The sequence below is a fragment of the Hyaena hyaena genome, unplaced genomic scaffold, assembly GCF_003009895.1.
Source record: "Hyaena hyaena isolate Hyena2069 unplaced genomic scaffold, ASM300989v1 scaffold_42, whole genome shotgun sequence".
Taxonomy (NCBI): Eukaryota; Metazoa; Chordata; class Mammalia; order Carnivora; family Hyaenidae; genus Hyaena; species Hyaena hyaena.
In genome coordinates this window covers 3,001,013-3,018,089 of record NW_024080674.1, presented here as the reverse complement: position 1 = coordinate 3,018,089, position 17,077 = coordinate 3,001,013, and the positions used below count along the sequence as shown (strand labels likewise).

Genomic DNA, 17,077 nt, shown 5'->3' with positions numbered 1-17,077 from the left:
AAAGCTAATAAGCATTTGGAAAATGCTGAATCAATGTCAAATAGGTTTCTCTGCTGCAGGACTTCTCAGAGCTTTTAATCTGCTCATGTGCAGTGTAACTCTCCAAGGTGGGCTGCAGTAAGTACCATATCCCAACATCTGGCCACAGAAGCCCTCTCCCCTGTTTTAAACACAACTATTAACACCTTCTGTGATAGGTTAGATTCAAATCCATGTCTTGTCTCTTAAGGTTTGCCCAAAGAAATGTGGTTCCTAAGCATTATTTGAACTTCCTGGTATGGAACATATTTCCCAAAATAGTAATTAATAAGGTCCTGTGATTGCTACCCACGCTGATGCAATGCAGGTGATCTTTTTTTTTTAATTTTTTAACATTTATTTTTGAGAGACAGAGCACAAGCAGGGGAGGGACAGAGAGAGGGAGACACAGACTCTGAAGCAGGCTCCAGGCTCAGGGCTGTCAGCACAGAGCCTGATGCGGGGCTCGAACCCACAGACTGTGAGATCATGACCTGAGCCAGAGTCGGATGCTTAACGGACTGAGCCCCCAGGTGCCCTGCAACTTAGATGATCTTAACAACATACAGGCAACGAGCTAGCTGGGGGCTTCTGTAACCTTTAAGCCCTTACAGTTCTGTTAGATGCAACTCCTGAAATGATTAAGGGAGACCTGGGTTTATATCAAAAGGGAACAGGAAAAGGCAGTCAATGAACCAACTGCCACCATGATGGGAGGGACCAAGTTAGAGCCACCGCTGTCTCCCCATCACCAGAGACGTCGCAGTGCCTGCAAATATGTCACTTCTGAGCGTGCCAAGGAGTCGGCAGCTACCAGCAGCCACTGCGCAAAGAAAGCAAGAAAAGATAGTCAGACATCAAGGAATTTGAAGTCAGGTCATCAAGACAGGGCACCTTCCGTGTGAAAAGCCCTGGACAGAATGAGACAGAAAAATTCTCATCCCTTTATCAGCGACAGGTCAGAGATCACCCACCAGAGACTTAGGTCCCTCTCAGGGGTGCTTATAAATGAGGCATGGTCCTGGTCAAAGGTGCATTCTCGGCTGGGCCCGGGTGGCTCAGTTAAGCGCCCGACTCTTGATTTCAGATCAGGTCATGACCTCACAGTTTGTAAGATCGAGCCCCACTTGGGGCTCTGAGCTGACAGCATGGAGCCTGCTTGGAATTCTCTCTCCCTCTCTTTCAAAAATAAACAAAGAAACATTTTTTAAAAAACATTCAGGCCCATCTTCTCAAACCCTGCCCTGCGCTGTTCCCCCTATGCCTCCAGATACCACCTAAGCAAGCCCAGCCCGGCCTCGAAGGCCCTGCACCAGCTGTTTCTTGGACTCTCCAGGCACCGTCTTGACCACCCCGTCCCCAGCAGGAATGACAGCTGCTGCTTACGAGCACTGTCTACATGCAAAGCGCCGCTCAAAGCACCTGGCAGGTATGGACTGGCCTAATGCCCACAGCAGCCCTGCGCCGCAGGTCTGATCATCACCCCCCACTTGATAGGTGAGGGCGCTCGGGCACAGAGAGGCAAAAGCAGCGGCCCAAGGAAGCACAGCTATCGGTCAGGGAAGCCAGACCGGAGCCTGTGCGGCTGCGCCTGACAACCAGGGCTCCTGGCCCCGCGGTGTGACATGGTCTCAGATCCCTGTGCCTGTGCGGCTTCTCCACTAGGCGAATGACGGGCACTGGGCAGACATTCCTGGGGACCCGTCTTTCCAGACTCAGTGGCAGTCCCACCCAGGAGAGCCACGCCACGGCTACCATGGCACCCCTCACCCCCTCCCTCACCGAGCAAGCGTGCCTCTGCCTCCCCCATTCCTTCCCCGGGATGACCTCGAGGCCTCGCCTTCCCCACTGCACACCTGCATGCTCAGCCACTGGTCGGCGCGGCTGGAATTAAGTGGCTGCAGGAAATTACAGTGGCTGTCTAACTACGTGCTGGGGCAGAATGCCGCTTCCGAGAAGGCAGAGGTCCTGCGCCAGACGCACGGATCAGCGGAATATGGCATATATGTCCCGTGAGACAGCATCCGGCCTCGGAAAGGATGCAGGTTCTGGTACGCACTGCCACGCGGACAGACCCTGAACTCAGAACGCCAAGTAAACAAGCCCAGCACAGAAGGGCAAATATTATACAATTGCATTTGCACCAGGTACACCGAATAGGCAGATTCAGAGAGACAGAGAGCGGAAGGCAGGCGCCCAGAGGCTTGGGTGCAGGGGCGGTGGGGAAGGCTGGGGGCAGTTACTGTTCAATGGGTACTGAGCTCCTGTTTCAAAATTCCAGAATGTTTGGAACATTGGTAGTGGTGACAGTGGGGATATTACAAAATACACTGCATGTATTTAATGCCACCGAATTAGATGCTTACAAATGGCTACAACCATCGATGCTCTGATATGCATATTTTACCACAATTTATATACTTTTTAAAGAGCCACTGGCCTCATCCTAGAGACCAGGCCTGTTTTATGGCCTAGAGGGCGGCTTGGAGTTTTTTAAATTAGCTGCTGCCATTTCATGATGAGATTTCATGGGCGCCCTGGTGGCTCAGTCGGTTAAGTGCCCGACTTCGGCTCAGGTCATGATCTCATGGTTCGTGGGTTCGAGCCCCGCGTCGGGCTCTGTGCTGACAGCTGAGAGCCTAGAGCCTGCGGGTCCTGTGTCTCCCTCTCTCTCTCTGCCCCTCCCCCACTCATGCTGCCTCCTTCTCTATCTCAAAAATAAACATTAAGAAAACATTCAAAATGAGATTTCCCCTAAAAACGCAGATTTTGCTCATGTAAAAAAAATAATTTTTTTTCAGACGATCCAACCATCTTGGGCACCTCACAGGGCTTTGGCCTCTCCCAGCCCCCCGCCCCCAGCTCGCCCTCACCCTCCACGCCCCACCCTGAGGGCCTCTGAGAGGCAGGGAACTGCCTCCCACCACACGGGGGCCAGGACGGCCAGGTGTCTGCAGAAGCCCCTTCACTGGGCCGCCTCTGAGGTTTTCCCCGAGGCTGCACGCTTGGGCCAGAGAACACCATCGCCCCACACCATCTCGGTCAGTGTCTTTCTCTGCTCCTGCGGTCCCCCCCCCGCCAGCTGCCAGGACAGGGAGCCACCCGGCTATCCTTCCTCCCAGACCCCAGGCCCTTTGCTCCAAGGACCTGACCTCTTCCCTTCACAATCAGAACCGCGTGCCCAGGAGGGTCCTGGTGTCCACAGGTCGGGCCGCAGGGGGACATCCCTGTCCGGCCACTCACTCAAAACCCTCCCTCCTCTCGGTCGCCCTCCACGGGGCTCCAGCAAGGCTAACGGACCTCCCCACGGAGGCCTCACCCCTGGCCTGGGCCGCAGATCGGGAAGGAAACACCGAGGAGTTTTCGGGAGAAAAGCCTCCTTGTTCCGGTGTTTCCCGTCAAACCTTCATCTGCACATCCTTCGTGACGCGCGCCAGCTCGACACACTCTGTGGCCAGAACACGCTCCGCTGTAGCGGTCATCACTCTGTCCGTGTTCCTCCTGCGACCCCCGCGCTCAGGGCACACAGGCCGCCAGCAAGTCTTGCATTTTCAGCTGGAATCTCCTTTCGAAAGGGCAGCACCTAATTAGAGGGTTTTTTTTTTTAACCTAACACCCCACAGGCTGCGGGCCCGATGAGCTGTGTGGGCTTGGATAAGACCCTCTACCTCTCTCGGCCTCTTACCCAAAACATGGGGACAAGCACAGCATCCAGACAGACGCATGGCACAATGTAAATGCTCACCAGACGGTGGTGAGCCTAATTATTATGGTTCGTGGCAACGTATTATTTAAATATCGTCGTCCTTGCTTGCGTATATTCTGCACAACGTATTATTATGGGGGAAAAACCCACAAGCGTGTTTTAATCAGAAAATAATACACATTTCTTGGACTGTAATTATAAATTACACATATTCTTGCCTGCGGGCATGGGTGGAGGGAATTCATGAAGGGACAATGTGTGTTATAGAAAGCAGGTGCAAGGGCGCCTGGGAGGCTCAGTCGGTTGAGCGTCCGACTTCGGTTCAGGTCATCATCTCGCGGTTCGTGGGTTCGAGCCCCGTGTTGGGCTCTGTGCTGACAGCTCAGAGCCTGGAGCTGCTTTGGATTCTGTGTCTCCCTCTCTCTCTGCCCCTCCCCTGCTCGTGCTCCCTCTCTCTCTCAAAAATAAACATTAAAAAAAAAATTTTTAAAGAAAGGAGGTGTACACAGTGCCTGACTTCTTTCCTTTCAAATGGGTCTTTTCACAATTACCCCAACTTTTAAAAGGACAGAGAGCTCAAAGATTAGATTTGCTAAATCATGAGCCAAGCCCAGGGGCCCAGCCTCTTCCTTTGGTCTTTGGGCATCAGAAGCCCCAGAGGGCGGCCTCAGGAGCCCAGTCTGCTCGCGCGTCCCACGTGGGGTCTGCACTGAGCTCTGAACAGACGGGTCCCCAACAGGAGCTGAAAGGTGACCCTGCTGTCCTCAGTTTTAGGGAGTATGCGGAAGGCACACTCAAGGGAGCTGGTCTCTGTGGAAGTGTGTGGTTTACAAAATACCTCAAGACCACTTCCCTGGGTCCGTCTTTCCGTGCCCCTCCCTGAGACCCCCCCCAGCACACAAGTCCCAGGGTTTCATCAAGAGGACACCCTAATCCCAGCCTCTGAATTGAGCTCCCAGGAGGAGGAGAGGAATTCACAGCCAATGCTGGCAGGGCTCTCTCAGCCCGAGCTCACTCTTTCCAGGTTCAAGTTCAACCATTGCTATTTACTCACTGTGTGCCCTTTCCATGGCAGCTTAACCTCTCTGTGCCTCAGTTTCCTCCTAAGCAAAGGTAAAGCTGATTTACCGGCTTCAGAGAACCGGCAAAAATTCAAACAAGTTATATGTAAAGTTCTTAGCAAAATGCTCAGCCCATAGTGAGGACTGCTATCACCTGTGCTGGTTCTCTGCTCCGCCCCAGCACTGCCGAGTCTGGCCTGTAACGAGTGCTCGGTAAACACCAGCGGACTAAACGCACAAACTGACCTCAGGATTCCCCACGGCTCGGCCCCCAGCCATACCGCTGGCCTCTCCAACGAAAAGACCTTCGCTGAGCCCTCTGCGAAGAATCGTTTTTGGGGAGCGGGCTGAGGGACAGGGCCCCCCGGGGGAACAGTGCGGACATGGGATCCCATGCAACCAGAGCACTCCCCAGAGTCGGACCCAGGAGACCCCAACTTCTCTACAATCCACCCCCGACCCAGACCTCAGGTCAGGGACTCCGGAAAACCCTGCCCAGAACAGAAGAGGCCTGAGATGACCAAGGTCGCTTCTGCCGCCCTGGGCTGGGACGAGGTGCAGGACTCCAGTCCCTCGAGCAGATGTCTGGGCAAACTTCCCCGTCCTAAATTAACAGGGGCCGGCAGCCAGCACGGAAAGGCCTCCCAAGTCTTACTCAGAGGGAAGCGTAAAGAGCCAGGCTCTTGGGGCAGAGCGGTCAGGTCTACAGGAGACTTAGCAAGGCTTTGCAACAACAACACGGGGTGGGGGTGTGCACGGTCCAGTCAACGCTCCAGCCCGCGAGGCGGCTTGGCCCTGTGCCAGAAGTGCGAGCCCAGCAACCAGCGCGTCCGCGGACCGGCGGCCACTCCCCGGTGGGAGGTCTCGTGTCAGCTTTGCAGACCTTGAGCCCAAAGCGTCAGGAGCTGGGGGGCTGGCGTCGGGTCTGCGCTGGGGTCTTAGCCGTCAGCAGATGAGCCGCGGGCTCCTGTCGGCACCCGAAGGAGAAAGAAGGGAGCTTTCCGGAGGGAAAACAGCGAATCCGTCCTCACTCGGGCCGCGAGCACGCCAGGGGGCACGAGGCAAATGGGGAGGAAATCAAAGTGTCACCTTGTGTTAGGAAAGCATGTGTGATGCTTCCCAGTCCTGGCGTTTTAGAGATCAGCTAAACGAAGACGGCTGAAGTCATCCCAGTCTGCTCTTTACGACGGCTAATGAGTAGAAAAGTGTGTTCTCCCTGGGTGTGGGGGCTCGATGAGCCGAGCAGGGGGGCCTGGGGCGCGGGAGTGTCCCACAGCTCAGGATTTCGGCCACCTGAAAGGGCATTTGCTGGGAGGCTGAGAGGAGATGCCTTGAGTCCCGACATCCAGCTTCTCCTGATGCCACCCCACCTTTTCGGTGCCTTAGCCCCTCCGTCCTCCACCTGGCCAGCTTCAGTGGGGGCTCACAGCACCTCCCACTTGCCCCCCACCCCAATCCTGGAGGCCATTCTTCATCCAGATTTCCAGAACAGTCTTAATGATACAAACTAGATCACGACACTCCACTGCTTTGGACAAGAGCTACTAGTTTTTATTTTGTAATAAAATCCAAACTCTCCTCCATGCCTACAAACCCTGCCCGGCATGATCTAACCATGTTTCCCCCCCTCCCCGCCCCGCCCCGCGCTCAGGCTGTACCCGCCGCCCGGGCCTGCTTTCATCTCCTCCAACACCCCAAGCTCATCTCCATGCTGGGACTACGGCACTGGGCACTTATTTCTGCCCGAGACCCTCTTCCAATAGGTCGGTGCAGCTCTCTCTTTTCTGCTTTAGGCCTCTGCTCAAAGCCACCTCCTCAGGGAAGCCCTCCTAGATCACACTCCCAAGGGTTGCCACATATAACAAATAAAAATATAGGGCGTCCCATTAAATCTAATCTTCAGAAAACAGTGAACACTTGTTTACTACAAGTACGTGCCAAACCCTGGGCCAGTGCATGGGACAAACTCATACTAAAGAAACACGTTGGCTGAGATTTGAATTTAATTGAGCTTCCTCTAGCTTTCCCCCCGTCTGAGCCCTCTGTCCGTTCCTATGACCTGGTTTCACTGTCTTCAGAGCACTTTCTCCATCTCATAAACAAGTTTGAGACTGTCCACCCGCTGAGAGCAGGGACCTCCACTGTCCTGCGTCCCCAGGGCCTGGCACGGCACCTGTACACAGTAGGTGCTCTGTAAATGCCCTGGGAGCACTATGGAAGCCCTGGGGCTGAGCGAGTGGGAGTGAGGCTAAAAGAGGCTTGCTGGCTCGTCTTCCCCAGAAGCCAAACCACAGGGTGCCTCCTTGCAGTGGTGAGCAGTCACCTGTGGGCCCCCAACAGCCGCATCCAGCCCATGGCCCTGGGAACCAGGAAGTGGGGGTCTGGGACCAGCCCTCCACCCACAAACTCTGCCACCCGAAGCAAGTCAACCTCACTCTGCACGGGAGTCGGCCTCCCCACCTATAAGATGGGGGCGGGAACGGCCAGTCAGGCTCTGCCCCCCGCCCCCCCCCCCCCCCCCCCCCCCCCCCCCGCTCCTCCGTGAGGCCAGGACAGCAGGCGTCAGATGGCTTGGAGGACAAGAGGAGAAGCTCACCTGCACCCCAAGGACTCTAATCTCAACACAGGACACCAACACAGCCCTGCCTTCCTGGCTCCGTGTTCAGTGAACTGAGCTCCCAGGGGCGAGGGGAAGGTCAGCTGACATTTTCTGAGAGCCTGACACTTTTAGATCGTTGATATCCTTTGGCTGCTGAAAGACCTACCACAAACCCCATTTTAAAGATGGGGAAACTGAGTCCAAGCACATAATATGGGGTCTATCCATGCTTTGAGCCAGGTCCACCGGAAGATCCAAAATCTGGCCCGCTTATACCTTAAATATATACAATTTTTATTTTTAAAGAGAGCATGAATCCAAAAATGTAGGGAAAAAACACAAAAGGGTGTTGATTAATAACAGCTACTGTGACTTTCTTGCGGGGATCAGGGGTGCAGCGGGAGACCCCGGCCAGCGACTGCAGTTCACCCCAAGGTCCACTGGCACCAAGGACCATGTCTAACTGTGGAAAAGCTTGGACCCAAGTTAGCTAGAAAACCCATTTCTCTGTGTCCTCTTTCAGAGGCTTCCAAAGAGCAAGCTGCAGGATACAGGACTCTTTCACCCAAAAGACAGTCCTTACGTGCAAGGGACCGAATATGAGACCTTTCGCTCGGTCTCTAGTGGGGCTTCGGGGCAGCGACCTGGCCTCTGGCTTCGGAGGCGAGCTTTGCGCCCCAGCCAGCTGTGTGTGAGTGGTGGGCTCCAGCCCAGGGGGCCGGGGACACTGTGGACGTGAGTCACCGAGGGCAAAGGGCTGCAGAGCCTTAGTCATGCCCCGGCCCAGCCTGGAGCCTGACCTTTCCCAGAGGGAAGCCCGATCTGGAGAGACTCCCACACCAGGGCTATTGTTTCAGAAAACGCCACCCCGGGCTAAACCAAAACCATGGAGAAAAGCAGGTGGAGGAGCAGAGGCCCTGCCTTAAGGTGGCTCCGATGTTTCTAGGATACTAATTCATGGAAAGATACTTAATTTAGCAGAAAAAATTTTATTTTAAGCATGTGCATTTATATTTATTAAACAAAGCTCAAAATACAACCTTTGGGAACCTCCAAGTAATAAAATGACTCATATTAGGGTGTGATGACTCAGTGGGAAAGAGGGAATTCCACCACCCACGCCTTCTTTCGAAAAAATCAATTTGCCCTCTCAACAGGTGATGGGGGCCTCTGCCATCAGACTGTTCCAAGAAAATCGTCCAGCAAAACAAAACACAAGCTCTCTTCAAACAATCTAAGTCTCAAAGCTGAGTAATCCGAGGCAGGCAGGGTTCCAGGGACGCCCCCGCAGGACACAGAGAGCCAGGGAGCTACTTGGCCGGGGCCGGGGGCCTGAATGAAGAAAGATTTACCAGCTGAAAAATTCCAAAACCCTGTGTCATGTGGAGGAACCTTCCAAAACATTGGATCCCACCCAGAAGCGGCGAGTCGCTCAAAGCCATGGCAACCCGGTTTCCGCTGCCACATCACTTTTATTTTTGTGTCCTTAGATTTTTTCCTGTTTTGCAATGTTTTGCTGGGACCCCCAACTCCGCCTGAGGCCCCGGTGGCCGAGGGCCAGGGTCACCAGCTGGAGTCACGAACAGCCTGGACTTCTCCACGTGAACTTTGCCTGCAAGGTTACTGCACATTTTTTTAAATTTCAGAGAATACATGGAGGCTCTGAGGCAGGTACCGAGCATGGTAAATAGGAAAGATCCTAATCATCCTGCTTGGTTTCTCTCTGTCCTCGTGGACTTGACTAGAGAGCTTCCTCCGGCCATGGGAGAGGGGGCAGGGGGAGGTCATGATCAAGTGCACTTGGGACTCCAGCTCTGTCGCCAGCTGAGGGCTGACGTGGTACCTGCGTCTTGACCCCTACGAGCCTCAGTTACCTCACCTGTAAATGGGGACAGCATCACCTGCCCCTTGGGGCTGGTGTGACAATTAAAGGAGATGACACCCATTCCACAGTATGTGTGGGCACCTACTATGTGCTGGGGATTGTTCTAGATGCTGTGGATACAGCAGCAAACCGTATCTGAGCAAACGGAGGTCCCTGCCCTCAAAGAGCTGAGGGTCTAGTGCGGGAGACCAGATAACAAACGAATAAGCAAGATGATTTCAGCAGTGACAGGTGCCACCAAGGAAACAAAGCAGGACAGTGGGACAGAAGGGGACAGGGTCATGGGGCACTTCATGAACACCTTCAGAGCGGACGGTCAAGGAGAGGTTCATTGAGAAAGACCCTCTGTGCTGAGCCTTGAAGGCACAGGAGGACACAGCCACGTATACAGAAATGGTAGAAGGGCATTCCAAGAGGGAACGGCCAAAGCAAAGGTCCTGAGGCAGAAACGAGCCTGGGGTGCTTGAGGACAGACTGAAGACAGGTGTAGCTACAGCCAAGTGAGCAAGGAGAGAGTCCAAAAAACTGAATTCAGAGGGACGGGCAAGGGCCAGGTCATACAGGCTCCTGGAAGTGATGAAAATAATGAAAAACAGTAATAAAAATAATATAATCATTATTATTACTGCTGCTATAAATAAGACGCCATTTTCCAAAACACCGAGCTTTTCTAACTTAAGCAGCACCACGCTGCCCCTCTCCTACTGTTGTTCCAACATTCTCCAATTTGTCATCCTGCTGGAGAAGAAGCCGCCAATTCCATTTTAGTTCGCGGCTATAAAAAGAACACTGGAGCTGGTGGTGCCGATGACCCAATGCGGGGGCTAAGATTAGCGCGGGAGGCTGTCACCTTTCCTTAATGTGAGCAGCAGCTGGGGTTCCCCTTCCTTGGAAAACTCCAGCCGTTCCCCTCCGCCCCGCCCCGCAGCGCCCTCGCCGGCCAAGCTGTCCATGGAGATGGGAACGGGGATGCGTTTTGGAAAAAACGAAGTTGAGCAACAGGGATCCCCCTGCAGAAGGCAGTCCCGGGCCAGCAGGCGAGTGCTTGGGGTCAATAAGCAGGACCAGCTCCCTGCAAATGCACGACAAGCCCCCCGTCCGTCAGACGCCCCCCTGGGGGTAGCCCGCCACTTTGTGGGGGCTGAGGGGCGTCTCCAGGCCCTCTGCGGGGCGGCTGGCACCGATCCAGAAGCCGCCTTCACCCAGGATGCTTTAAAGCCAGGCGTGAAAGGGCCCTACGTGGATCCTTCCGAACCCAGTGACCCACTGCAGAATCGGAGGGTCTATCTCACCACACGATGGTTCAAATCAGTGGTTCAAAGCAGCTGAAGGGTCTTCAGGCAGATTAACCTTGTTCTAAGCTTCTTCTGAATAGAAGAGCTAATGGTCAAGGGTGCAGACTCTTAAGCCAGGCTGCCTGGGGTCATACCTACCCCTGCCATTTACTAGCTGTGTGATCTTCAGTGAGTCACTTAACCTTTCTGTGCTCAGCTCATTAGGAAAATTAGGCGAAGAGTAGCTAGCTGGTAGGGTTGTCACAAGGAATCGAATTAGTTAATGTACATCAAGTGCTTATAGGCTTGGCATCTAGTTCATTATTTTACTTTTTGTTGTTTTTCAATGCCCCTTGGCTCCATGAGATTGAATTTTATTCATCTTTGTTCTTCCACAGCCGAAATACAAGGATAATAGTAAAAGCTAATATCTAATGAGCATTTACCATGTGCTGAGATCTATGCCAAGAGCCTAATCTGTGCCACCATCTTATTTACCTTCTCTTCTCTCAAGAGAAGGAAATCATCTGTATGTCACAGAAGAGGAAACACCGGCTCGGAGAGGTGACGTGGCTTATCCAGGACGCTGAAGCCACTAAGTGTAGGTCACAGACTAGAACCTGGGCCCTCTAACCTCAGGACCTTTGCTTGTCACCATCCAGGCAACGCTGCCCTATGGCCTGAGCAGTGAGAATTCTGACCATAAAAACAACAGCCACCATTCGGCAAGTGCTCCGAACACATTACGTGCACACTGACCATTGTATGCACTGGACACCCCTGTGGCAGGAGGCGTTAGTGCCTCATTTTACAGAGCGGGAAACAGAGGCCCAGGGTGGCTGGACGTCAGGATAATGCCAGGTGTTCTCTGCGGGGGAGTCCCCTCACTGCACGCTTCGTGGACTGTCTCCTGTGGGTGCTGGCTTTGACCAGACAGTACGTCTAAGATCCCAGGAAGCCGCTATGATTCTTCTCCTTATTAACACATGACTTTTCAAAGTTGGAACAGACCGAGTTCTCCTCCTGCCATGAGGTCAGTTGTGAGATTTCTTTTGAAACCAAGAGAAAGCAAGCTAAAGACCAAGTGCCATCTGTTCATCCGTTCAACAGACACTTAACTGGTGCACCTGAGCAGCAGCTCAGGTGCGTGGGCTCCCAGGACAAGGCACGCTGACTGCTCCCTAACCCCACAAGGGCCCAAGAAGAACCCAGCCTCCAAGCCACCTCCCCCACCCCACCCCCACCCCCCGCAGACCCGGGCAAGGATAACGAGACATCTGCAGATCACTAGCATTTTCCCCCTGCTTAGAGGGGGCTGGGAGGCCGCAGGCTTCTTGCACAAGCCAGCAAGAGGCCCACCTGACGGTCTGCTCACACGGAAGGTACGGAGCAGCTAATGTGAGCTTGGTCGTGTGCATCTCAGGCCACTCTGCTGCTGAAGAACTCTCCATGACTCCCTATCACCTCCCCCATATGCCACCCAAACCAAGGCCATGTCTCCGCCTGGCACCGGGAAGCCACTCTGTGCTGGCTCTGCCCGCCTGGTGAAACATTCCAGCCACACTGGTTTGCTCTCCGATTTACAAAAGCCTGGCAAGTTCCTGCAGGACAGAGTGTTACTCTGTTCCACCATCTGAAAAGTAAGCCTCCCCCAAGATGCTCAGAAACGTGCAAGCCTCCATGAATCCGCTACACCATATATAGCCCTTAACCCTGGGTAAGAACAGTAACAAATAGCGGCAGTTAATGTGTATTGAGTACTTACTCCATACCAAGCATTTTATAAGCACTTACCATGTAGAAATTCTTAATCGTTAAACCACCCTACGAAGTAGGAGTGTCATCACATCATACAGATGAGGAAAGTGTTACCCAGAGAAGACAAGTGACCTGCCCAAGGTCACACAGCTAGAAAATTGTGGAGCTGGGTTTGGGCTTAAGAGCATGAGCTCTGACCTAACGGGCGGAAAGAACACAGAGGATGCTCATGGCTGAGTTACTTACAATAGCACAGAGGTGGAAGCAGCCTAAGGCCCAATAAACGGGGACAGGTGAGTAACGTCCTGGACACACATCCCTAACCCCTCAGGCGCCACCGCCGCCCCTCAAACCCACAGTGACCGATCATGTGCCCTTTAAACCACTTCCAAACCACCCAGCCCTCTCCGGCCCCCACTGCCACAGACTTACTTATGTCGTGCCCGGTCACAGAGCCAGCCCACCCCACGGGGGCTTTGTGTGAACTGGGAAGAAACACCCCTCCCCCAAGACTCCCACTTCCTCCTACCAGCAGTGGTCTTAGTAATTAATACACAGACGATGCACCCCATTTGAACAGCAGCCTCCAGAGGAGGTGCCCTTGTGCAGTGCTCCGTCCTCACAACTGGACAACCCTACCTACGATGGTCTCTGTATCATCCTAAGGGCCGTAAACAAATACCAGTACCCCCCTTTTTACTGAAATCATGTCCATTAGAAAAAAAAACTGGCCTAGCACCCACAACCATCAAATAATTGTATGTGTGCTGCCGCAGTGAGCACTCAAATAACTGCATATGTGCTGCCAAAGCGAGCACTCAAATAATTGTGCGACTTGGGATTTATCCTTCTTTAGATCATTCTGTTTTCACCATGTCCTCATTGGCAAATGATGTTAACAGATGATATATGGAAAAAAGAATACACGTGACCAATAACAAAAACATTAAACCTCTCATAGCAAAGGAATGTGAAGTAAAGAGAAGTACCAATTCAACAAATATTTTTTAACTAAAAAAAAAATAAATAAATGGCGGGGCGCCTCGGTGGCTCAGTCGGTTAAGTGTCCGAGTCTTGGTTCTGGCTCAAGTCATGATCTCATGGTTCATGAATTCAAGCCCCACACTGGGCTCTGCCCTGACAGTGTGGGGCCTGCTTCCGATTCTCTCTCTTCCTCTTTCTCTCTGCCCCTCCCCCACTCATGCTCTCTCTCCAACATTTTTTTTTTTTAAATGGCACTTCTGGGATAGGGTGAAACCATTACTAACATCGCACTGATGAAGTTACAATTTGTACATTTCTGGAGGCTAATTTAGCAATATATATTTAAAGCTCTCAAGCCCCTCTGGAAAACGGTGTGGAGGTTCCTCAAAAAATTAACAATAGAACTCCCCTAGGACCCAGCAATAGCACTGCTAGGAATTTACCCGAGGGATACAGGAGTGCTGATGCATAGGGGCACATGGACCCCAATGTTCATAGCAGCACTCTCAACAACAGCCCAAACATGGAAAGAGCCTAAGTGTCCATCAACAGATGAATGGATCAAGAAGATGTGGTTTATCTATACGATGGAACACTACATGGCAATGAGAAAGAATGAAATCTGGCCATGTGTAGCAACATGGATGGACCTTGAGGGTGTTATGCTGAGCGAAATAAGTCAGGCAGAGAAGGACAGATACTGTATGTTTTCACTTAATAAGTGGAACAGGAGAAACTTAACAGAGGACCATGGGGGGAGAAGAAGGGGAAAAGATAGTGGGGGAGAGGGAGGGAGGCAAACCATGAGAGACTCTTGAATGCTGAGAACAAACTGAGGGCTGATGGGGGCGGGGGGGAGGGGAAGGGGGTGATGGGCATGGAGGAGGGCACTTGTGGGGATGAGCACTGGCTGTTATACGGAAACCAACGTGACAATGAACTACTAAAAAAAATAATAATAAAGCTCTCAGAGCAACTATCTAAAACTCCACTCTAGGAATAAACCCTACAGACACAAAGACAGACAAACACTCATGTGTCAAAGACCAATTAACCATCCTACAAGTGTTAAAAGATTCATTGAAGCACTATTTGTAATTTAAAAAAATGTAAGTAGCTTATGTTTGTTGCCTTACAATAAAGCTGCCTCAGTTATAACTACTCGACACATATTAACCTCTTTAGCCTTCATGACAACCTGTGGCCTAAGAACCCTTGTTACCACCATTCTGCGTGAAGGAGAATGAAGGCACTGAGAGGGGAGAGAACCTGCCTGAGCTCACAGAACGGGCAGCAGAGCCAGCAGCTGAACCCAGCGTAACCAGGAACAGAGCGCCCAAACTTACCTGCCCTGGGCGACGGCCCCCTTTTCTGATAATAGCCTAAGGCTGAAAAGGTTTGCCTCTCTATGTGAAAAAATAGTTAAAAAAAAAAGAAAAAAGAGGGAGCACCTGGGTGGCTCAGTCAGTTAAGCAGCCGACTTCAGCTCAGGTCATGATCTCACAGTTCGTGAGTTTGAGCCCCACGTCGGGCTCTGTGCTGACAGCCTGGAGGCTGGAGCTGCTTCCGATTCTGTGTCTCCCTCTCTCTGCCTCTGCCCCTCCCCTGCTCATGCTCTATCTCTCTGTCTCTAAACAAACAAACATTTTTTAAAAAATAAAAAAAAACAAGATGAGTTGGGGCCGGGGGGTCCACCTTGTCATCCGAAGAACGAACCCAGGAGCAGCTAAAACACTTGTGGCAGAGCCACTCAGCAGTGGGCCGTGCAGACCCCCACCGCTGGAGGCCCGGGAAGCTTCTCGCGGGGAGTAGAATGAGCATGACATAAACCCCGGCCAGCGGGGTCCCTCCCCCGAATCAGCGCTGTCTGGAAGAAAGGGATGGTGGTTTGCGTGGTGCCAGTGACAACGAAAGAGCCCGGAAAGCCCCCTGACCTGTGGTCTTCTCGGTAAACACGACTTTGGACTCGGCCGTGAAGTTCTGTCCGGTGAGGATCATCTGCTGGCCCCCGTAGACCAGGCAGCTGTCGACGTCCTGGGTCTCCACCATGGGCAGCTCGTGGGCAGACCGCTGGGCTGAGGGCGGGAGGAAAGGAGGTCAGCGCAACGGCAGGAGACATGTGCGCAGCAGGGGCCGACTTCACAGCGACCGGACACGCCCTGCCCGCCTTTGTCACCTGCTGTCATCACAGGCGTGGAGCCATCGGCCCCCACAACTGCTAAGCCCGGAAACGCCACGCCCCTGTCCAAGTGCCCTACGTTACCCGCGACAATCTTCTAACAGCACATCTTGTTTCCACAAGTCAAGGGACAGGTGTCTGTCCTTACAGGGAGGAGATGAATGGGATTTGATCTTTATCACATATAAAAGGGCAAATCAACTCTTTCCTAAGGGCGTCCCTCTTCCAGAGTGGACTCTCTCCTGTGCCCCTGATGTCAGCAGACGCTCGCCTGAAGGGACCCGGGTCCGGCAGGGTTTAGACGTAGTCTCTGGGCAATTCACTGGCAGCCCTGAACTCAGTCCTCAAGACATCGTAATCTCCCCCCCCCACCTCTCTGACCTCGGTTTCTAGGATCCCCCCACCCTGCTGTGTTCTAGCCATACTTCTAGAAAGTTCTCAGTGTCTCTCAAACACACTCCACACACCTATCTTTGAACACTTGGACTTTCTGGTCCCTCTCTCTTGGAAAGTTCCTCTTGATTATCTACGTGGCTTCTTTCCTAACTCCTCGCAGGTGTCTCCTCAGATATTCCTTCCTCAGAGAGGCTTCCTTACCCCCACCCTCCCACCCTGAAGGTAAAACAGCAGCACCCACCCCGTCTGTCTGTGTCTCTCCCCTCCCCCTTCCTCTTTATATTGCATTACCTTGTTTTATTGGGTCGCCTGTCTTTCAAATCTCCCTACACTAGAATGTAAGCCCCCAGAGGGAGCTCGGTGCTGCTGTAAGCCCCAGGCCAGGAACAGTGTCTTGGACTTCATAGGAGGTGCTAGGGACGAATGGACGGAAGGATGGATGGATGGATGGATGGATAGACAGATGGATGGGTGTATGAATAGATGGACACATGGATGGATGGGTATATGAATGGACGAATGGACAGATGGATGGACGGATGGATGGGTGTATGAAGGGACAGATGGATGGATGGATGGATGGACGGATGGGTGGGTGTATGAAGGGACAGATGGATGGATGGATGGATGGATGGACAGATGGATGGATGGGTGTATGAAGGGACGGATGGATGGACAGATGGTCAGATCGATGGATGGACAGATGGATGGATGGGTGTATGAAGGGACGGATGGATGGACAGATGGTCAGATCGATGGATGGACGGATGGATGGATGGGTGTATGAAGGGACAGATGGATGGATGGACAGATGGATGGATAGGTGTATGAAGGGACAGATGGATGGATGGGTAGAGGGACAAATGTAAGGACGGCCGGATAGATGGACGCACTTATATATGGATATATCTCAATATACCTTAATATGCACATAGACACACGTCAGTCTCTCTATACCCAGACCCTCATCTGTGACTACAGTGAATGAGAGATGGAGAAACAGGACAGGCCTGTGCTGAGTGCTGCATCACAACAACACACCTGAATGCTGGCAGCTACTTTCTGAGGGAGGAAGTATTAACCGGATTCACGTTTGCCTGGGGAGAAAACTAAAGCTAAGTAAGAGAAGTCAGATCAGCCCTTGGCCAATGGCGTGTGGTTAAGGCTCTTAGATCTGAATCCTCAGAAGATGGTCTGGTCCTCAGTCACTCTAGCCG

At 52.7% G+C, this 17,077-nt stretch overlaps 1 protein-coding gene across 3 annotated transcripts in view; it reads right to left on the bottom strand.

Moving 5' to 3' along the window:
• Window positions 1-17,077, bottom strand: part of NFATC2 (nuclear factor of activated T cells 2) — a 138,384-nt gene that overhangs the window by 43,770 nt on the left and 77,537 nt on the right. For all 3 annotated transcript variants that reach the window (XM_039230007.1, XM_039230009.1, XM_039230008.1), the window contains exon 6: window positions 15,220-15,360. In XM_039230007.1, coding sequence (XP_039085938.1) covers window positions 15,220-15,360 — 141 coding nt within the window. The remainder of the gene's footprint in view (window positions 1-15,219; window positions 15,361-17,077) is intronic.